The sequence below is a fragment of the Lissotriton helveticus genome, chromosome 1_1 (genome assembly GCF_964261635.1).
Source record: "Lissotriton helveticus chromosome 1_1, aLisHel1.1, whole genome shotgun sequence".
Classification (NCBI taxonomy): Eukaryota; Metazoa; Chordata; class Amphibia; order Caudata; family Salamandridae; genus Lissotriton; species Lissotriton helveticus.
In genome coordinates this window covers 1737801149-1737823836 of record NC_136057.1, presented here as the reverse complement: position 1 = coordinate 1737823836, position 22688 = coordinate 1737801149, and the positions used below count along the sequence as shown (strand labels likewise).

Genomic DNA, 22688 nt, shown 5'->3' with positions numbered 1-22688 from the left:
GGAGAAGACAGAAGTTCCCAACCTTGGACCCACCCCTTCTGCCTGGGGCAACTCCTGGTGGCCCTCCGCAACCCGACGGACCACATCCAGAACCTCGATTCCTTCCTCACCATGACCCGACAGATCAACGCCGTCGCCTCCACTTGCTTCAACACCCTCTGCATCCTCCGCAAGACTTTCAAGTGGATCCCCCGAAGCCAGAAAGACCTTCACCCACGCACTCATAACTAGCAGACTGGACTACAGAAACGCCCTCTACGCTGGAATCAACAAATCCCTGCTTCGCAAACTCCAGACCATCCAGAACACGCGGCCTGAATCGTCCTCAGCATCCCTCGACATGAGCACATCACCCAACACCTGCGAGACCTCCAGAGGAGAGTAACCTTCAAGCTACTCACCCTCACCTACAAATCCCTCCATAACACCGTACCCAAATACCTCAACGAAAGAGTCTCCTTCCACGTCCCCAAAAGGAACCTCTGCTCCGCCGACCTCGCCCTAGCAGAAACCCTGCGCATCCACAGAACTAGAGCGGGTGGAAGAGCCTTCTCCTACATCGCGGCCAAAGCCTGGAATGAGCTCCCAGTCCACATCAGACGCTCCCCCACTCTGCACACCTTCAGGAAGAGCCTCAAGACCTGGCTCTTCGGCTGAACTGTAGCTGCACCCCCTCCCCATGCCCCCCAGGGCCCTGGGACTCTCACAGGTGAGTAGCGCGCTCTAAACCCCCCCACCCCAGCCCCCCAACTCGTTTGGTTGAGCTTGGACAGACACTAACCTCTCTTGAGCTGTTTTAATTAGTTCTAGTCTAACCAGCTCATTAGGTATTACTCTGGCTCCCACTCCAGGCAGGATTGCCGTTGAAGAGTTATATGAACTAAGAGTGTAGGAATATTTACAGGACAAACCATCTGAAGGTTTTCCCCTTTAGCTGTTGTTTGTATCGCTGCCAAAATGTCTGTGTCAACGTTCATTTGAGATCTGCTTACTGTTATATGAATCACTGTCTTTGCGGCTAAGTCGTCTGCTCAGTTTCTTTTAGCGTGAATTCCCTCAGTTTTATGGCCATGGTATGTTGAACATGGAACAAAAAAATCTTGTCTTGTAGGACATCCACCTTTCCACAGAGCTGTCTATTTTTTATTGGTTTTCCTTTTGAATCTCTGATTCTGTACAGGTACCAATATGTTAAATCGACATTGTAACCTTGTATACAGAAGAATTAATCTGCCATGATTTGTGTGAGAACTGCTGGATTAGGCTTCTGTAGAACAAGTAACATACCATGAACTTATGTGAGTTGTGCAGTGCAATTATCTACGATTTTAGTGTATATGTCATGCGGCTTGAATTCACTGTTTCAGAAAATTCCCTGCATTGCAGTGCAAGCTAGGTTGATTTTCTGTTTAATACCAAGCTCCGGCTATACAGAGCCATCTGTATAATCGAGGCTTTGATAGTTCTTTGTTGGTAAGATAAAAGGAGTCTTTAGCCTGTTTTGCGTATATTGGAGGAATTTTTGCATGCAGAGTTGGCTCATATTCAAATTATGCAGTGCACCCAACGCATTGGTCGTCACGTAGGAATGGGAAAAACTACAATTATACATTTTCTCTGCACCAAGGGATGCTCTTTCAAAATGACTGTCTGCACTGCAGCAATAATCTTCTCTGTGGGAGTGAACCTTGCCTCAGCTGTGGAGTATAAATGTGCTTTGTAACCTGTAAGATCTGTCTGCCCCTCATAGTAAACTATATAAGTGTAACCAAAGGTGCTAGGAACAATCCTTATAACTAGGTTTGCTTTGTTATCCTTAGTCTGTAAAGATTTTGTCTCTCGGCATAGTGTGGCAAATAAGTCCTTGCAAAATGAATAAATCCCATCAGGGGTTGTAACTTAACATATGTGTTTGGTTCAAGTTACCACACTTCTTTAAGAAGTAAGGTGCAAGACCCTTGCCACAATTGAATAATTCATACCCATCGAAAATGACATTCAAGTATGTGATTTAAGACTTTTTAAAGTTAATTTTGTAACTGTGTATGGTAAGTATTGTCCCTATGGTCCACCCTTGTCAGGTGTGTGTTTAAATCATCAGTGATAAATATTGCTCTCAGTGTAAGATAGCACCGCAGGATCTGGTTGTAGGATTTTCATAAGACATGCTGCAAATAAGCCACGACTATTCTTATAGCCCATCTACAATCTTTTAAAGCAGAATTGAAGCCGTTAAAAGTGGAAAGCAGTTATATACTTGATTTCGGGTGTTGTGGTTTGACTAAAAAACCTGTATCCAGGTTGTTTCCACACCAGATTTGTTATAAGTCCTTTGCTATGAGCATTTTGTACGACATAGGTGTGTGTATGTGAGTTTAAATTCCTATAATCTAAGACTACTCTTTAGGATCCTTCTGGTCTTAATATAGGAAAAAGAGGGGTGTTCTGTGTTGAACTACAAGGTGCTATAATGCCCTGATATGGTACCTGGTTTAAAATAGCTTTTATATTGTGTATTGCTTCTAGCTTCAGAAGATATTCAGCCTGTATTTGTGCTCACTCCATAAAGGATTGACACGGGGAATAGAATATTTATCCCACCCCTCTTGGTTTCTAGTATATACTGGAGCCTGTTTCTGAGCCAACTCTCTTGCACATATTTTCCTGATAACTTCAGGGACTGTGGAGGAAAATGCTAAATGTATTATTTCCTCAGCTCAAGGTACAGCTGTAATAAAGACTGAAGGGGGCCAGTCAACCTCTGTGAGAATAATCCTGTGAGCATTAGAGAAAGGTGGCTAGAATACTGCTTTAATTGTACGTGATATGTCACCTTCAATTTGGAGTTTTACATCATAGATTCTGTCTAGAGGATGTAAATGTCTATTTGGAGTTACAGCTTGTATGGGTTCATCAGTCGGACTCACCAGACCCTCTTGGAGAGTCTGGTGAACTATTGTCCATTCTACTGCGCTATATATAAGTCCTGTTGTCCAAGTTCCGTGCCGCAGAAGTATCTGTAATTTGTATGACCTATTTTTTAGCTAACCCTGCTACTTTCTTCTTTTATGAAGTGGTCTTGGAATCAAAATCTTTCTCTTCCTTTTGACTCTAATCTTGGTTTTACGCCCTGGTACACCTTTCAACTTGCTATGTTCTTCTGCTCTGCGATACTCTGTTTGCCCACTTCTCTCTGTCATTTTACTGTCCGAAAAAGAATGGGAAGAATACCAGTCCAGCTTTTTAATCTTATCACAGTCTATCAAATTGACTGATTGATTCCTGAGTGGATGGAGATCCAGTCATTTGTTTCTGTTTCACTGTAATGCTACAGGCAATTATGCATTGTGAGATTGTGTATTGACCATTGACTCTAACTACATTTTGTGAGCACAGTTTCATCTGGTGTCTGTCTGACCCTCCCTTTCAACTGCGAACACAGGCAGGCCCAGGTTACTTGTGCACACAGATTGTTTGTTTCTCACTTCACCCAGCAAGAGAGATAAGCTGCTAGAACAGCAAGGGATGCGTACAGTGTCCAAGGATGAGAAAGTGAAGAAATCTGCCTCAGCTCTCATCGGAGCCTGGCCATCTCCATTGAGTGACACTGACGCAGAGAGTGTACCGGGCAGCTACACCGCAGTTGAGGGAGGGGGAGATTTTAGAAATCTTACACCGTGTTAGTAAAGATTATAAAGACGGAGACCTCCTGGCGCTTTGGCAGGAACTCTCCTGAGAGTGGTCGCACTGCCCAGGGCTTTTGTACCCGGTTAAGACCTCCTGCCTGACACTGTCAATGGGTTCCCCAGTCGTGCTGGCAAGATGATGCTAAACAGACAGCTGGTGAAGTATTTCAAGTTCTACTTATTTCCTCTTGTGTGCATGCAGTTAACTTTCTATGCACTACATGCATTTATTTTACGTGTGCATTATTGCCATTTGATATATGGGAACTTGCTGTAATAAATATTCTCCTTTACTTTACAAATGAGTGTTGAGCTTTGTCCATTTTGTATTTTGTAATTCTTAAGTGTAAAGAGCCCTATTTTGAAGAGTGTTCTCCTTGTGTTCTGGTATTTTGAAGTCTTGCCTAGGTGCTCTGGAGAGAAAAGCAAGACATTCACCTTTTGTTTCTCTTTAGTTTCAGGCATAGTTATTTTCCCTAGCAAAAAGAACAAATGATGGACGGAATGCTAAACAAATCAGACATTGACCCCAGTCACAGATCTGGGTTCAATCCATTGTTTTTATTGCTCACCACTCCACCCCAGCCATATGCAAATCAGTCTTGACCATGCTCCCCATGGGAGCAGTCCAGCCTGAACAGGCCAGAGTCTCTGGAAATAAGCATCCTAGGACCGGTATCGGGGTATCACCTCTCATCAGCCAGGCTATCGTGAATCCAGTGGCACAGCGAGCAAGGGAACCAATGTCTAGGAATACCCTTCCCACATAGGGCGACAAAAGCAAAAAGAACAAATGTTTGTCGGAATGCTGAACAAATCAAACATGCGTCCTCAGTCATAAGGCTGGGTACAAACTGGAATGGCGTGGTGAGCAAAGAAGCAATGGATTAAATCCAAATCTGTGATTCAGTGAATGATTTGTTCAGCATTATGTCCATCATTTGTTCTTTTTGCTTTTGTAGCCCTAAGTGGGAAGGACGTGGGTTCCTTGCTCACTGTGCAACTGGATTCAAGATAGCCCGGCTGATGATGGGTGATACCCCAAACTCGTTCCCAGGATGGTTCTTTCCGGTCCAGGGAGACCTGGCCTGGCAGTTTGGGCTTGACTGTTCTCACGAGGAGCATGGTAAAGACTGTTTGCATATGACTGGGTCTCAACTGGGGTAGCTTGGCGAGCAAAAAACGATGTATTAAGCCCAGCTCTGTGACTGGGTTGAATGTTTGTTCAGCATTCTGTCCATCATTTGTTTTTTCTGCTTTTGCCACCCTAAATGGAAAGGGGATGCCCAGACATGGGTCCCATGCTCGCTGTGCCACTGGATTTATTTTAGCCTGGCTGATGAGGGGTGATACCCCTAAACCGGTCCCGGAGGCTTGTTTACGGTCCAGGGAGGTCCTGGCCTGGTAGTTCTAGTTGGACAGTTCACAATGGAGTAGGGTCAAGGCTTATTTTTATATATAGCTGGGTCCAAACTGAGGTAGCGTGGTGAGCAAAAAAATCATGGATTCACCCTGATCTGTGACTGGGGTGAATGTTGTATTTGTTCAGCATTCGATCCATCATTTTTTCTTTTTGCTTATAATTTTTTCTTTACCTGAAACCTCAACCTCACGTTTTTTTTTAGGTGCAGTTTGACTTCTTTTGATCCCAGAGTGTCACAGTGCACAGATATATATGTTTTCAAAATGATTTTTTGTAACTTCTGTTCACGCTCTTGAACAGGAACCCCTGAAAGTCTCTAGGCGCTTTAAGGACAGCAGGGCCACTGCCTGATCGCTGCAACTCTCCATGGTCCCACGCCTGCCCCACTCTGCCTTTCGACCAGTCCATTACAATGGTAGGGGCTACCAACCACATTCATTCAGGCCCAGCCACCATGGCATACTGGCTACCCAGTCTTTTTTGTGGCTGTGGACACGGTTCTCACAAACCCAGTTGGACCCAAGGCCAGAGATCTGCCCCCCTCCTCCCCACCCCCAGGATCCACATCCTCTAAACATGTTTAATATGCACTCTCGCTAACACGGCCAACCGGTGGGCAGCAGGATCAGGCACCACCTACCTCAAAGGCTGTCCATAACCACGAAAAAGGGGTGCTCCAAATTTATCAGTGGGTTTACACCCTCCAATTCACAGAAACCCCGGCTGGCGGAGGCCCAACTCTCTCTCTGCTGCTTCAGGAAGTGTAGGCTCCTTTGGCCAAAGGAACCATTGAGAGAGCGCTGACAGAAGTAGGTTGCTATTCCTGCTACTTTCTGGTGCCGAAAGAGGGTACTAGACCTGCACCCTATTAACTACTTCCTGAAGAAGGAGAAATTTCAAAATGCTCAGGTCCTGTCTGCCTAACTTTGGATCTGCAAGACTCCTATTTTCTCACATCTGTCCTGCTGGCGCACAGACGTCACCTGCAGTTCATAGTGGGCCACCAGCACTTTCAGTTTGCTGGTCTTCCTTTCTTCACAAAGGTGATGGTGGCAGTTGTGACCCATCTGTGGACGTCAGGGGTTCCAGTCTTCCCTACCTCAACAACTTCCTGTTGAAGATGGGCTCACCCCAGGCAGTTGTCTCCCACCTCCAGACTACTACGGACCTCCTGCATTCACTGGGGTTCACTGTAAACATGCTGAAGTCACACCTTAGTCCCGCTTAGATGTTCCCTTTCATCTGAGCGCTTCTAGACACAGTCTAGTTTCGGGCCTATCCTCCAGGGAGGGGAGACTATGATTTCAATGATTGAGCCTCTATTCTGGATTTCAGTGAGACTGACTCTGAGGCTGCTGTGCCTCATGGACTCCTGCGTCATGCTGGTCACACATGCCTGCTGGCATATGTCGGCTCTGCAGTGGGACCTGAAGTTCCAGTGGGCACAGCATCAGTGGAATCTCTCTAACTTGGTCCATATAATGAAGGGAACTGCAAAAGATCTGCAGTGGTGGCCGACGAGCCACAATTGGGTCAGCGGCAGACCTATCTCCCTTCCCCACCCAGAGCTCACAGTGGTGACACTCCTGGGTTGGGTCGGCCATCTGGGAGTGGTGGCGATCAGAGGAGCCTGGCCTGCGGCGGTGTCTCAGCTCCAGAGGCCCTGAATATCTGGACATGGCGGGAATGTCAGAGCATTTCCCTAGTGGTTCAACACCAGGCGGGATCTCAGAACACCAAAGCGGATCAACTCATCCGTCAATGCCTCACGAATCACGAATCGCATCTCCTGAGGTGGTGCAAAATCTTTTCAGTGACTGGGTCAAATCTTGCTTAGGTATGCTCGCCACAACTGAGAACGCACAATGTAAACACTTATGTGAACTGGAGTTTCCAAGGCAACTTTCGCTTTGAGACACATTTCATCTTGAGTGGAACTCAGGCCTCCTGTACACCTTCCCACTGATGCCATTTCTGCCGAAAAGCATCAAGAAGATTAGGAACGACTGTGCCCAAGTCACTCTTGTGGCTTCAATTTGGGCTCAGAGATCATGGTATCCCGAACTCCTGAAGATGAGCATTGGTCTTCCTATCAGGCTGCCCCTCTGGGCAGATCTCCTGTCGCAGCAACAGGGCAAGGTTCCACACCCGAACCTACGCACTGTCCGCCTTCATGCATGGAGATTGAGCATCAGCTGCCAGTCTTCGGAAGTATGTGTATTCATTCTGGCACCCAGCTGTCCCTCAACAATGACCATATCCTCTGCCATTGGGACAAGTTGGTGCACTGGCATCCATCTTCATCCTCTCTACACTTTTTTTCTGAAGTATTGTTTGTTTTATTGTTAGCCCGGTAAGTCTTTGTTTTGGGCACAGTTAAAGGGTAACCTGCCGCCATATCGGCTTTCTTGCGGTTGACGGATCTGCCCTTCCTGTTCAAATCACCAGTTGTGACTCATTTCCTGGAAGGACTTCAGCACGTTTCTGTCAAAACCCTTCATTATGTCCCAGGGGGACTTTAATTTAATTTTAACGTTTTTGATGCGCTCTCACTTCGAGCCAATGCATAATTGCTCTCTACTTCGCTACGTCTCTTGACAATCAAAACGGTATTCTTAGTGGCCATTACATCGGCCGGAAGGGTTAGTGAGCTTCAGGAACTTTCTGTGCACCCTCCATACACCAACATCTTTCCAGACAAACCGGTTCTCTACACTTGTGCCTCTTTCCTACCAAAAGTGGGGACGCCTTTCAATGTCAGCCAAAGCATCACACTGCCAACCAGCTTCGCTCCACGCCACTTTTCCAAGGACGACGAGAGACTCCATCGTCTGGATCCGGAAAGAGTTGTCGTTCTACAGCGATCGAACCACAGAACACCAGGTGGCCGATCAACTCTTTATTGGATTCACAGAAGCAAAGAAAGAGAAAACAGCTGAAGCGGACCATCTCCGGACAGATTGTGCTCTACATTAAGATCTGCTACGCACTAACCAAGCAGCAAACCGCCTGAGGACTTGTGGACTAATTCCACCAGAGCCAACGCTAGCTTCAGCTCACAGAGTCCCCATCCTGGACCTCTGTACGTGGGTATCTCTGCACACGTTTACTAAACACTGCTGCCTTGATTGTCAAGTTTGTCACAACGAACACTTTGCCCTGTTGGTCCTCCATTACTTCTTCGTCTGATCCTGTTCACAGACCCACCTCCTGGGAGGTATCTATTCTAAGGTAAGGAATCTGCGGCTAGAAGTCTCTGTCAAGTGGACAAGTTACTTACCTTCAGTAACGCCTTATCTGGTAGATAGTCTGACCGCAGATTGTTTACTAACCATCCCATCCTCCAGTCTTCTGCAAACATTGTTTTCTATCTAGTAAGGCCTCTATAGGACATTAGTGAATCAGAATCAGAACAAAGCTTTATTTCGATTGTAAAACAACAATCATAAAAGCACAGATAAAAAACATCAATAAAATCAATTGACAATGCATCACATGTTCTTAAAAGACATATTAGAAGTCAATTACTAGTACATATGAAGGGAAGAAAACATCCTGAGTCTAGATAACAATACTCTTTCTCTGGTTTAAAATTATTTTAGAAAAATGTAGATAGCCTCCAAGCAACGTGTTCATTGTCCAGGAGCTGAAGCTTCATGAAAGCAGGGCGAAATTGTCTCAGTCCCCATTTCCGTAGAATTGGTAAGATCCAGACCTTTCTTGTCTCCCGGTATAGTTTACAAAATAATACAATATGTATAGGTGATTGGAACGACCGATTGTCACATGGACAAGGTTGTAACTCGTTAGCCCAATAATTCAAGGTGGGATAAGAGACAAGCCTATGTATTGTACCCAGTCTTAATCTTGTTAACAGGAACCTGTCGTAAACACCCGGGTATGGCTGCAAGCTAAAAGTTGTAAGAATCATCTGATACTGCATCACGCTGGGCTTAGTTATTTCCCTTGATAGTCTTTGGGTATCCAGGTACGAGAGTACCTCTTTTCTGAGCTTTTTCCTGAAGATCAAGATAATAGTGTCAGGGTTGGTAAAATATTCTTGTTTACCCATATCTTTCGTGAAATCTTGGATAAACTTAACCCAGGGTATCCTTTGTACACCATCCCTAAACGTAACCCAGGGTATCCTTTGTACACCATCCAGGCTGAGACTATCCTGTAATAACTCTCTGTTGAGGGTGGTCTCATCACATGACCAGATCCTGTGCCACAAAAGGATAGGCTCTGCTTTAATGTCTGATATGTGTGGAAGACCCAGTTCAGCATGTGAAACATAAGTGGGGGTACTGGAAGGGACCCATAAACAAAATGTTTTTCAACTAATTGCATCGAGTTAGTATTCACAAAGCCTCAAATACCCGCCCCATAAATGGCAGTTGGTACACACTTAGCTTTATATATTTTTAAAAGCTCTAGAGGTGGTTAACGTCACAGTTTTTTTGCAAAGCTGGCTAGAGCGGACATGGTTCTAACTAGCACCAGCTTCTTTGCTTTAGCTGCCTTAACCCAGGTATCATAATTACTAAATAGGATACCTAGATAGGAAAAGCTCTTGGTGGCAGTAATCCGATTTCCCTCCACGAAGATATCCCTACGCTTTTTAATACCATGACCACGTCTCATTATAAATGTTTTTGAGATATTAATTCTGAGGTCAAGATCTTTCATAAAATTATGGAAATTATTCGGAGTCTTCTGCAGGCTATTCTGGGGACGTGACACGATCACAGCATCGTCCGCATATAACAATGCTGGGATTGGGCGATTGCCTATCTGTGGAAAGTCATTGGCATCTTTGAGAAGTGCGTGCCCTAGCCCGCTAATATAAAGATTGAAAAGAAAGGGGGTTAGGACATAGCCTTGCCTAACCCCCCTTCCTATCGGGAAAGTGGCAGTACGTTCTCCTCCCAATCCGAATCGTACGCTTGATTTGGCTCCATTATAAAGGAGACGGATAAAGTTAATAATATTTCTATCCACCCCCAGCAGTGACATGATCTCCCAGAGCTTTGAATGCCTTATACAGTCAGACGCTGCCGGGAGATCTACAAAGGCCAGATACAGATTACCCTTTTTCGCCCTGGTATACTTTCCCATGAATATCGCTAGATTTAGGCTCTGTTCCACAGTCCCTAGGCCTTCTCGGAACCCTGTATTGGAGATCTGATAAGATTCAGTTTTCCTCAGCCCAGAGCTGCAGGCGCTCTAAGATAATGGGTCCCACGACCTTGGCCATCGAGTCCAATAAAGAAATGGGCCTATAACAAAGTGGATCCTGTCGATCCCCCTTTTTAAATATGGGGACAATAATGGATTACACCCAAGTTGGTGGGAAAGCGGCCTTACAGCTGGCGTTAATTATTTGAGTAAATATTGAAACCCACAAAGTAACATTGAACTTATACAGGTCCACAGGAATCCCATCTGGCCCGGAGGCCTTCTCACCTGCACTTGCAGAGAGAGCCCTACTCCCTTTGTCGATATTAGAATGTAGGTTAGAAGGCTGATTAATCAGTCCTAAATGTTCACTAACTTGACCAATGCCAGTACTTGCCCCGTTGTATATTTTGGAAAAATGATCAATCCATTGACCCTCTGAGATAGCTACTTCGATTGTTGGGCCCCAACCGGGTCAGCAATGGTGTTTAAACCGCTTTCCAGAAGGCGGCACTATCTTTTGAGTGTGTAGCTTCGGAAAGCTTCTCCCATGACTCTTTTCTAAGAGCATTCTTCCTTTCTTGGAGAGCCAGTCTATAGTTCTTCCTCGCCTGTCTAATATTGGTGATGTTCCTTGGTACGTTATACAGTTCTTGTTTCAGATGGGTATGTGTGCGGGGCACGGCAAACCATATACTAAGTAAATGGTATAAATAGAACGATTTAGAAAATGAAGATGCCCAGAGGCTGTAGGTTCGCTGGGACTACCCTATCCTAACCTGAGGTAAGTAAAGGGGGGCCCACGGGACGCGTGTGCAGAGTGTGAACTCACAAGCGGGATGCGGAACAAAGTCAATGGACAGAACAAATTACGAAAAGGTAAGTAAAAGACAGTTCCTACTAGTTACGACTAAAACGACAGGATACCTGGACACTAGGAGAGTCAATCTACCCTTGAGCACCGAAATGCTCTTGTTACCTCACCCACGGGCTGCGGGTGCATTGGTGTCAAAGTGTGTCAGGTTTCCGCGTCGAAGTCTATGGAGCCTTGGAGAAAGATGCTGCAGGCGACCAGGAGGAAGATGTCCGGTGCGATCCACGGGTGGATCGAGGAAGATGAAGACCTGAAAGCAGAGGGGACAATGTTCAAAGTCACTAGCCAGTGACCGGTGTGGAACCAGGAAGGAACCAGATGTCGTTGTCGCGATCAGGTGAAGAGTGGACGCTTGACTCTGCAGCTACGTGGACCAGGAGGTGTCTTCGACGACCAGGATGGAGGCACGAGCTGTCCCACGCAGGCTCTCGCTGTCGGCGGTGTCTGTTCCGGATTCGGCGTCAACAGGCCTTGGCAAAGGCAACCCACGCGGTGAGTGAAAAAGGCGTCTGGTGCGGACTAGGAGAGTCCGGGGTGCTTCTTTTTTGGAAGGAAGCAAGGGCCAGTCTGGAGCAACCAGACCAGCAGTGAAGATTTCAAGGATCGTCGTCTAGGAGGTCACTAGCCAGCCGGCAAGTGACCAGACAACGCGTCGAGCAGCAACCAAGCAAAAGGGCCCCACGCAGATCTCGTGGATGCTGGAGGGCTGGTCTTCGGTGCAGGAGCTGCTCGGGGCTGGGGCTTCTCAATCCCCCAAGCACTTTCTCGAGGATGCCTCTGAAGTCGTGCTGGAAGCGAAGTGCAGTTTCTTCAAGATGGCCGGTCCCACGTGTCTCGTCGCACCCACGGATCTCAGCTGTGCTGCAGATGTAGGTAGAGGTCGGAGAGTTCTGGAAGTCCGGGTCTCGTCGGGCTCTGAAGTCTGGATCCGGCAGGAAGGACGACAAAGTGAACCACTAGGACGCTTGATGGTGCCTGCAGTTGCAGGGTGGACACTCCTTGCCCACAAGGGAGATTCTTCAGTCTTCTGTGGAGCAGAACGTCGAAGTCCAGAGTTTCTTCTTGTAAAGTTGTCAGGATTAATCTAAATTGGAATGGGACCAGCTCCTACCTTTATTCTCCTAAAGGGGGCTGCACTAGTGACAAGGTCCCTCCGATGGGTGGGACCAGGAAAGGGGGTGGTTACACCCCCTATCATTTGTCCGGTTTCGCGCCAGAGCTGAGGCTGGAGTGCCCCAGCAACTGGTTTGAACCGGTGTATGCACAGGGCACCTTGTGTGCCCCAGGCATGTCTCATTCCTTTCAGGCCTGTCCTTCCTAATACACAAAATCCTGTCTGGGGTGGTGCTAGCACCTCCCAAGGCAGGAAACCCTTTGTCCAGGCCTCCCTCGCTGGAAGGACTCCCAGCAGCAGGAGGTCAGACTTGTGTCTGGGTGGCAGCATCCATTTTGTGATGCTGAGGCTCTGCTTAACTTTAACCGGGGTTCACAGTTACATACATGTCGTGTCCCTCTAAAAGGGTGGAATGCTACCCCCGTCGCCAGAACTGGCGAGGGGGTAGTATTCCAATTCGTATGACACCTTACTCGACCTGTTTTGATAATGCTATACCAAAGTTAGCAATAACCGCGAGGATTATAATGCACTTAAGAGTATATGGTATAGCGTTATCATGGAACAGCTATAAGGACTTGGTTCCGCAAGCTGCAGACAGGCTCAGCTCATGCTAGAGCACCATCTCACATAATTCCAAGCACTCTGCCTTCAGGATTGGTAAGGCCTGCCATAGGAGTGACTGATAGGAGTATATGTGTCCATTTTAGGGTTAGATATAGGTATACTATATCTACAGCAAAGGGTGATTACACCACCTTGCCCCAGCTGTCTTACCAGCCAGTTGTGTCTGTTTAGATGGCCAGCCAGGGGTGGCATAATACATGCTTCAGCCCCTGGTAGGCCTTGGGTTCACCTATGCCCTGGGTACCTAAGGTACACTGTACAGGGGCTGATAAGGTGTCCCAATACCAATTGGTAAATGCACCTAGAGTACATGGATGTCAATTTAGAGAGAGAACAGCTAGGCTGTGGGTCTGATTAGCAGGCCCACAGCCAGGGAAAGTCATAAACCAGTGAAGCAAAAAGCAAAAATCTGGGGTGACCATAGGATTGCAGACCCTACTCTCCTACATTCACAACAAGAGTCAACATGATACATAGAGGAAAAGGATCACTCAGGGAGATTGTGTCAACTTTAAAAGTGAGTAATCTAGGGGCAAGACTGTTCGACAGCAAGATATAATCTATTGTGGAGCAGTGGCCCCCACCATTATAAGTCTGCGGCATTCATACTGATCTTATACATAAACCATTGGCAAAGCCTAAGTCTAAGTTGAAAACTAGTTCGTTAAAAAGATCACCTGTACCCTGATGGCAGAAATGTGTATTGTGTGTGCCTTCTAGCTCATTAAGACCACATATCCTTTTGTCCTCAAAGGGACACAGTTGCACAGTTAAAATCCCCACATACAATGAGCATATTTTCGAGGCCCTTTACATTACACATAGTATTTAGCTCTTTACAGAGTGTGTGTAGCATCTTGGAGGTACTATCAGGTAAAATAATATTATAAAAGTTAACCTGAGTTATTGAGTTGGAAGCAGATGAATACAAGATTAAAAATTGGTCATAAGGGGACGCCAATTGAGAAACAGATCTAACAAAATTTAGCTTATTACTTACATATATACAAAGACCACCTTTAGCTCTGCCTGAGACCCCCCCCCTATCGCTTGGGTAGCAAATGTTCTATAACCATTCAGGTGGATTGGTTCCTTTGACCAAGTTTCTTGTAGGCAAATGATATCCTGTTTTAAAACATATTCAGACCATAAGGGATTGCTAATCTTGGAGCGCAATCTTGCTATGTTCCAAGATACAAGGCTACACCCAGGATACGTATTATCATTGGAAGAACTAGCTATCCCCAAATCGGTCCCATTAACAGCAACATTGCCTCCCACGTGCCCTATACTGGGGCATAAGTTAGTTGTGGATTGTGGTAGTGTATGTTCCCAAGGAGATAAGCCATTTGGAGTGCCCTCATCCACAGTAGTATGCGTCGGTGGGAAGCCAGGGGGGACAGTCGGTACCCCGAAGGAAGAGATATTTTCATGTAATTCAGCCGATGTACCTTGTTCATGGGGTAGAATTCGTTGGGCTTCTACTATTGTATATGGCCTATTTCTATGGGTTCTCACCCTGCATCCCGGCTGCCTAACTTCCCCACCAACAGGACTATTATACTTCCTAGAGTGTGATTGTCAGTCGATGTCATCCACGTGCGGAAGACATCGAAACGATTACTGGTTGGGTCGAGTATCTGGCGAGGTTATCATAGGTGGGCGCCTTCTCCGTAGTAAAAAAACATGGGTTGGCCGATAAAGCCTGAGAGGAAGGGGAGTAAAAGTGCCCTAGGGGTAGTATGGCGGGCTCATCCGGTCTAACTGGCCCATAGCTAGCCCTTTCCAGAATGTAATGAACGAGGTCTGGCGATCTAAATGACATCACTATACAATCCCCTTTAAGCTGCTTCCAAGATTGACCCACCCAGCCAATTCTATGTGCAAACTTATTTTCTGAGTACAAGAGATTTGTGTTAATCCCAGTCCTGGCACTAAGAAAGTAGAGAGATGTGTCCCGCAGGGTAGACCAATGCTCGCTATTATTAGCTGGCAATGTGGGAATATTTGCCACTACCACAGTGTAAGGTGTTGCCTCAGGAGGTAGAAGTAAATGTGTGACTGGTATCGGGATAGCATCACGAGCAGGGGACTTATTTCTCATGGAACTGGGGGGGGGGGGGGGTGAAGGGGTGCACTCCCAGGCTGTATAAAATTTTCCCTGCTTGGGCTGTCACTAGGGTAATTGCCAAATGCTCCCTGTGATGGAGGGGCATGGCTTTGTTCAGCACCTCCACTGCAAGTAGGTGTTAAGGACACTAAGCTTCCGCTCTACTTATTACTAGGGCATATCTTCTGCCTTATAGTGGCATCTAAAATGAGGTTTAATGGCCCTTTATCAAGAAGACCTTTATCGTGCCCACTACACCCGGATTGGTACCTAACTGAGTTAACCCCTTCAATCCTCCCCTGGTTTGCCAGTACTGATTGTGAAGGGGTTGAGAAGATTGTTTCCAAGTTGGCTAGCCTCGATATGAGAATGTTTTTGTAATATAGGGTTAAGGAGGCATGAGAACATTAATTCCATTTTACAGGGGAATCCTCAGTCAATGAATTTGCTGAGGGTTCCACTAACACCCCCTCACCCCTCCCCCACTCAATCATGGTTGAAGTTTTACCTTGAGCGTGTTCAGTGTGAGGCTGGGAGAGTTTGCGACCTAAATATTTCCGTGTGGGTTGATTTTATTTTTTTATTGCCCTGCCCATTCCTTTTCTTAGATGTAGGCGCTAGGACATGGGCCTATGCACTCTTAGCCTTTTGGCCCCTGGTTGCAACAGAGTGGCCGGGGATCCATGGGCCCGCGAATGTCCAAGTAGCGGACGCGACGCCCTTACCGGTGCTACTGTCCAAACCGCGGGATCGCAGAACGAGTCTCCTAGATTCCTTAAATGTGGTCACACATGCATGGTATTGCATGATGGATATCCAGGCGTGCAGTCTCCTCTATGCCCCTAACGCCCTGCCCTTGTGGCTTGGTGCACGTGGCTGCCAACTTGCAGGGATAAAGGAGTAGTTGAGGCCCTACAGAGGCTACAAATACATACTATGGGGGACCTTTTCTCTGGGGGATGCGCTCGCAACTGGAGTGAGATCGAGACGGATGACACCCCGCACTCCTTGCTAATGCCCTTTCAGTTCCATAGAGTGAGGCTGGCTCTTAAAGAACTGCTAGGGGATGATATGGAAGAACCTATGATTGTGACTGCCTTTGACTACATTATCAATGCCAAGGCCCCTACCAAGCTAATTACCAAACTAACCGCATTGCTCTCTCTGAGAGGACAGTGGAGTATGCTAAACCAAGACTGGCGTGGCAGGTTGATTTGCAAACTGGCATTGGGGAAGAGATGTGGCAGTATTGTTGCGCGAGTATGAGACGAATATCTCTGAACAGTCGTCCCAGGCTGCAACATTTTAAATACCATAACAGGGTATACTACACCCCTGAACGATTACATAGATACGGCTTACGTGACAGTCCTCAATGTGAGAGGTGCGGAGATGCTCTTGCTGATTTTTTACATGCTGCCTGGTCTTGCCCGGCTGTACTGACTTTCTGGCACTTGGTGTACAGCGAAGTCAATAAACTCACCCAGCTAGAATTGACCCCTGACCCACTGCTGTCACTATTGGGCTATTCCAAACCTCTACGCCCGCTGTACAGGAGACTTGTTGATATGGCCTTCCTTGTTGCCAAATGGTGCATAGCACGTAACTGGATGCGGGGCCCGGTCCCCACCGTGGCACACTGGACGAGAGAAATGTTGTTCTGCTGCACACAGACGGAACTTTATAGTGACTTACTCCCCCCGCGCAATAGACCCAAAAACTACTGGTCCCTGTTCACTGACAGAGGCCGTGCATGTGACACTGGGATGGAGGAAAACGCCCCTCACCCGACGTCTGACGCTGCTCTGACTGGTACAGTTGAGACCACTACATAAATGCATCAACCCTGTCTGGCTTGGGATTGGGAGGGGTGGTGATCACTGACGATGTGACGGGTTGGAGTTCCCCTGGATCCTGGGGAAAGTGGTGCCCCAGCGGATATACATAGGTTAATAGATGTTTGGATGCCAAAATTGTAACATGATGTAATGTATACGTAATGCTCTGTGGCTGATGTAAACTTGACAGTGTGTCTTTAAGATCTAGTCCTGCTTAATTATTGATTATGCTGATTGTTGTGTACTGTGATGTTAGCCTAGGTTTTGTATCCAGGTCATTTCATTTCAAAATCAATAAAGACATTAAAAAAAAAAAACAAAAAAACAGAGTGGCCAGGGGTGCTCCCACTAATTACCGACTGTGTCAGATCTGGTGGTTCTTGACCTATAGCACCTGCATCACTCCACAATCACCTCACTCGCCCCCGGACTCACAGAGGGTGGTGTGGGTGGAGTGGATATTCGCATCAAAGGGCATTGGGGATCTAGGGATAGCCTCCTCTCCGTAAGTTCAATTTCGTGTACTAGAACTTATTCCGCCCTTTTCAAGAAGGCGTCCAAAGTCCCCACAACTCCCTGCCCAGTTGTAAATTTTCTACTCATGTTGAGGTCCCACAAGATAATACAAGTACCCCTTAATAACAGGGGGATTTTATAACAGTGCCTTGTTGTTTTCTAGACCAAGTTGTCGATTCTCCAGTTTGCCCGATCAATAATGTGGCCCTGCCCGGCCTCCTTCGGCGCTGCGGGAGGCCTGTCCCTCTTTTGTGCGCCTCCCAGCGCTTGCTCCTCATGTCTGTGGGATGCAAAGGGTGCTGGGAGCTGTAGTCTCTAGTCAGTGAGACCAGCTCCACTCCCCAGATGACTTCGGTTTTGGCGGCGTGGGCAGACAGCAACTGGCCTTAAGCTACGTGGGTGATGTTATTAAATCACAGCGGCTTGGTTGCTGGTTACTGGTACGGCTTTACTGTGGCCCTCCCTGACTGCTGCTCAGGTACCGGACTGGCTACCGGGCAGTTGTGTCGGCTGCCGAGCAGGGGGATGATTTCGTTGATGGGGACCTGTGTGTGCAAAACGAAATTCGTTTTGCTTTTCTTATTTCAAAGCGCACGCAGGTCCCCATCAACGAAATAAGCCCACACCACGGAGAAATCATCCCCCTGCTCGGCAGCACACACAACTACCCGGTAGCCAGTCCAGCCCTGCTGCTGCTCCGATGTAAGATGTAAGGTGAGTGCCTCCGTGGCACTGCTACTGGGGCTGGAGTCAGTAAATGGCAGTTGGTAACGAAACTTCAGGGGGCCAGAGTGGGCTGAGCTGGGTGCTAAGGGAGCCTGCTTTACCTGGCTCACACTTAACTCGCACTCAACTTGCCCACCAGCCTGCCTCCTATTGTCAAGCAACTCTCAACACCAGAGGCGCAACTAGAGCCAAATTTCGGGGGGGCTAAGAAATAATTTCGGGGGGGGGGGGGGGGCTGAACCTTTAATCAGTAGGCAGAGTGGAGCTGCAGGGGCTCTTAGAAGGGGTGAAACAACTGCAAGGCCTAATTGGCATTCAAATGGTCTTTTAAAGACCTGTGAAACGTTCGGGTGCGGCTCTGTGTGGGACCGGGATCTGTCTCATCCCGGGCTGCCACACATGACGGGGGGGCTGAAGCCCGGTGAGTTCAATGGGTGTTGCGCGCCTGCTGAACACCCCTCTCCCCTTCCCCTGCTACACAGGGGGGTCGGGAGAGGTCGAGAGACAGGATGACAGAGGCAACGGGAGGCAACAGGAGCGGCCGCGACAGGAGGTTGAAGGCTGAAGGCGGGGGGCTGGAGGCGCTGGGTAAACTTACGTTCAAGTGATCAAGCGCGGTCTGTTGACAAGTCCACCGTCATGCTGTTTGGAGGAAATTAGCGGTGATCAACAAGGCCAGTGCCGCAAAAGGTTCGTTCATCAGCAGCTGCGGCTGTTCGGGTGCGGAAGTATTTTTCCGGTGACCTTCTGCTCCTACTCTGCTGCTATGGTCTAGGCGAAAACACAGGCTGTAGGACACTGGTTCATCAAATTTCTGTTGTGGCTGCGCGCGTCTGACACAAAAATGTAATACAAAAGAAACAGATGTCAGCATGCTGTGGTGGTGCCTATGTAGAATCCGTGAATGTGACTTCTGGCGTGGCAGAGGTGGAGCTGATCATAGGTGCTGCTCAAAATTTTACAGGTCCAGTCTGAGGCTTGGGGAGTATTCTAAAGTAAGGAATCTGTGGCTAGATTACGTCTCTATCAGATAAGGTGTTACTGAATGTAAGTAACTTGTTCTTTACTTCTATTGCAATAAGAGCTGCCATTTATGTTGAAGAGATTCGACAAACATGAGAATCAAATAGTAGAAACCACGAAACTGGGAAAAAACCTTTTTTAGGGTCAAGCTTAACAAACCTACAGAAACCATGGGTTTCCTATTTATTCTGAAGGAGAAAAGCAATATTACAAATGACACCTCAAAGTGTTTGTAATAATTGGTTTTTGAGTGTTCCAACAAAAAATACTCAAAAGCTCTGAAACAACCAAGGCTGGCTTTGAGCGCCAACCTATACAAAAGCTGTGGGGATCCACAGAGCCAGTGGTCTGATTTCTAATCCTTTGATGCAGGAGCTTAGTTTGATACCTCAACAAAAAAATAGAAAGCCATTTGGAACACAGCCCTGGCAATAACCCACAGAACAATCATGTGCAAACAATGTGCTCAGGTTGCTATCAATCGATGTAGATGAGATCAGGGACACAGTGGCAATCTAAATCCTGGAGTTTTTAGACCATTTGACGCTGCTTTTTTCTTTTATTTACAAAATAAAACAGAATTTGTAGCTACCAAGCTTATGGTCATCCAAACTAATGTGGCACAAAATGTACCCGCTTTATCCACATGTTGACATTAACCCTTTGTGTGCTCATGACGGCTCCACGCCGTCATGAGTCACGGACGGCATGTGCTCATGACGGCATGGAGCCGTCATGCCGCTGCCGCTCCGCCCACGCGGCACTAATTTCCAGCCTGTGTGGGCGAATTAATGAGCTGTCACAAGTACCGGAGCGCCACGCCCACCCCCTAGCCCCACCCTCGCCGTGGCGGGAAGGGGTTAAGCATCCATCTTTGTAAACAATAAACTTACACTGCAAGGGGGCCAAATTGTAATGGCTGCACCCATTACACAAACAAAAAACACGTCAGCCTGCAGAGTTGTCAGCCATGATGATCTCAGCATTTTTGTGTGTGCACTAAGAACTTGAAGCTTTCTATTAACAAGTACAGACTGAAAACAGACTACCGGAGTTAGCACTGTTGCAGTGTTCATGACACCATGTGCCGTTTGTAGACTACTGAGTTTAAGTGCTGAATGAGCTGGGCACAATTGAGATGTTTATCACTAGATTGCTTTCTGTTGCATAGTTGAGTGAATCTGCTACCACAGAGTTTTGCAGCCCTGGACAGATGCGAGGCGTCATGGTCTTCTGTTGTTGCTATTGAAGTCTAATATGCCCTTGCGGTGATTTCTAACTTCTTATTGCATCTATATCCAACTATTTTTTACAGATTAGCGTGGAGGGGAACATAATGGCGGCTGCCTCGGGGGCAATGACTGTTGAGATCTGGAGGATGGCAAACTGACTGGACAAGAAAAGCCCCTGTCAACAGCGGAATAATGGAGAGGAAACGTGCCTGGGAAAGAACAAGCAAAGGCTAGATATAATAGTGGCAGTCCAGCTCGCTTTTTCAATTTCCTTTTATGAACATGGCATCGAGCTGTTGGCGTTGGGTTCACAGCGAATTGCGTTTCCTGCCATAGATACACGTAGCAGCACTGGAGACTCCCTCCAAATGAGCTCTGAACACTTTCCAGGGATACATCTGGTGTGTGTTGTACGTCCACATGATTTAATTGAACCATTCCTGTTCAAAAAATGTGTTTGATGTTCTTGCAGTTTTCCATAATTTTTCCGACTTTATGATCCTGTGCGATTTGTGGCTTCTTCTAACTGTCGTGACAGAGCAAGGCTATTGTGATTTTTTTTATTGAGAGAAGTGGTTCTGCAAAATAGTTTTTTTTAAATTGTAACAAAAAAAGCTCGACAAGCTTTTGCCAAAGTTTTGTGCATGCAAGCGAAGATGGTGTAACACTTATACGCGCACGCCAACATATGCGTCATACAAAATCATCAATTTCTTTTTTTTGTATTGAAAAGCAGCCCATCAACTATTCTCTCCTTACTAAACATCCAATTTCCCATTCGATCGGAGCTCACCACTAATTGCCCAGAAGGAAATAAAAGAGTCTTACTGTGATAGCTTATGTAAAACAGTTTACACACACCAGCACTTTTGTGGCAAACAAGGGATGCCAAGCCCGCCATATCTTGCACACAGACCTGCCTCAGTAAAGGTCGGCCTTAAACTGCTTTCCACTAGGTCTTTCGCCCTATAAAATTGTTCCTAATAGAAGGGTGCTTTGTTTTCTTGAAAGCTAGCAGCCTAAAGTGTTACTAAATGTAGAAAAGTGTCACCGCTACAAAATTGCATGCTGTTGAAAAAGTGGTTGCAGGAGAGGAAAACGTGCATACTAATTACGCTATTAGCACATGTAGCTGTGCTGAAATATACATGTCCTATGCACAATATGTTCATAAGTGTCTTAACAATATCATTAATGGGCTTGGCTGGCCCTTCTACCGGCAGACATAACAAAGAAGGTACTGGCACTAAAGGAGCATTTGGCCTTGGATGAAACCTGTTAAAATTAGGATGCCTCAGATCAGAAGCTGGTGTAGTAAAAAAAACTAGTCTCATGAAATAGAAAAGGGGACCGAACTCTGAGGCTGCGCCAATTTAGCCAATGATGGTGTTTTTTTGAGCTCTTAAGCTAAGCAGTTGTGCTGAGGTGAAGGGGAAATACTAGAGGGAGCTAGACCACCATACCCAAGGCCGAGCTATGAGAACGTCTGTCCAGATAAACTGATTCTTCAAGGGCAAGTTAATGGCTGTTGGTCTCCCACAAAAGGGATAGAAACAAGCAAGATAAGGATCCCAGTCGTCAGTTCTATATGGTTCAGCTTTGTGAGCTTGGAAGTATCCAGCCATGACTTTTCTCATGTTGCCAGCAAACGTATTCATTTGCTGTTCCTTATATATTGAAAACACTAATAAAAATAATTTAACTCTCAAAAAAGAGGACCATGCTTAAATGAGAGCAAACATGTCAATTTAATTCTCAGTGGAGGGGCTAGGCAGATATGTATACGTATTATTTATGGATGTATGACATTACCACTCATTCCTTTACCATGCACGTTTTTACAACACTGATTTAAAAATGCATGCCACTACCGCGTAATTACATTCACTCAAATGTGAAATACCTTTACCACACAATCCACTACCACAAATACTTTTACCACGCTTTCGGTCACAGAAAAATCCAGCCACAGTCTTACATTGCCACCTACTGGTCAAAAATTATACAATAAATCTTAATACGTTATTGCAAACAAAATCTATAATTCTCTTTTTTTTTAAATGTATGTTGATTACAGGTTTGAGGCATGTGGGCTGCTGAATTCATGTCTATAGCATAGATCGCCGCCTAGTGTTGGGTCCGGATGATTGCACATTGTTGTCCTGGAAGAGTCTTCAAAGTATCACGAGATGGGTGGCTCCTCCCCTGGACTACAGTGCGCATGGGCATCGACTCCATCCCCAGATTGTTTTTATCCGCCATTGGGTTCGGATGTAATTTCGTTATCTCCAGTTCGGAATCAACATAAACTTTTTCGAGGCCCGAAGGCCTTTTCGAACCG

At 46.6% G+C, this 22688-nt stretch overlaps 1 protein-coding gene across 3 annotated transcripts in view; it reads left to right on the top strand.

The window, feature by feature from the left end:
- FBXW9 (F-box and WD repeat domain containing 9) overlaps positions 1-22384 on the top strand; it is a 190455-nt gene extending 168071 nt beyond the window's left edge. For all 3 annotated transcript variants that reach the window (XM_078689211.1, XM_078689209.1, XM_078689210.1), the window contains exon 11: positions 20431-22384. In XM_078689211.1, the coding sequence (XP_078545337.1) occupies positions 20431-20505 (75 nt within the window). In that variant the 3' untranslated portion in view covers positions 20506-22384. The remainder of the gene's footprint in view (positions 1-20430) is intronic.
- Positions 22385-22688: the final 304 nt, after the last annotated feature.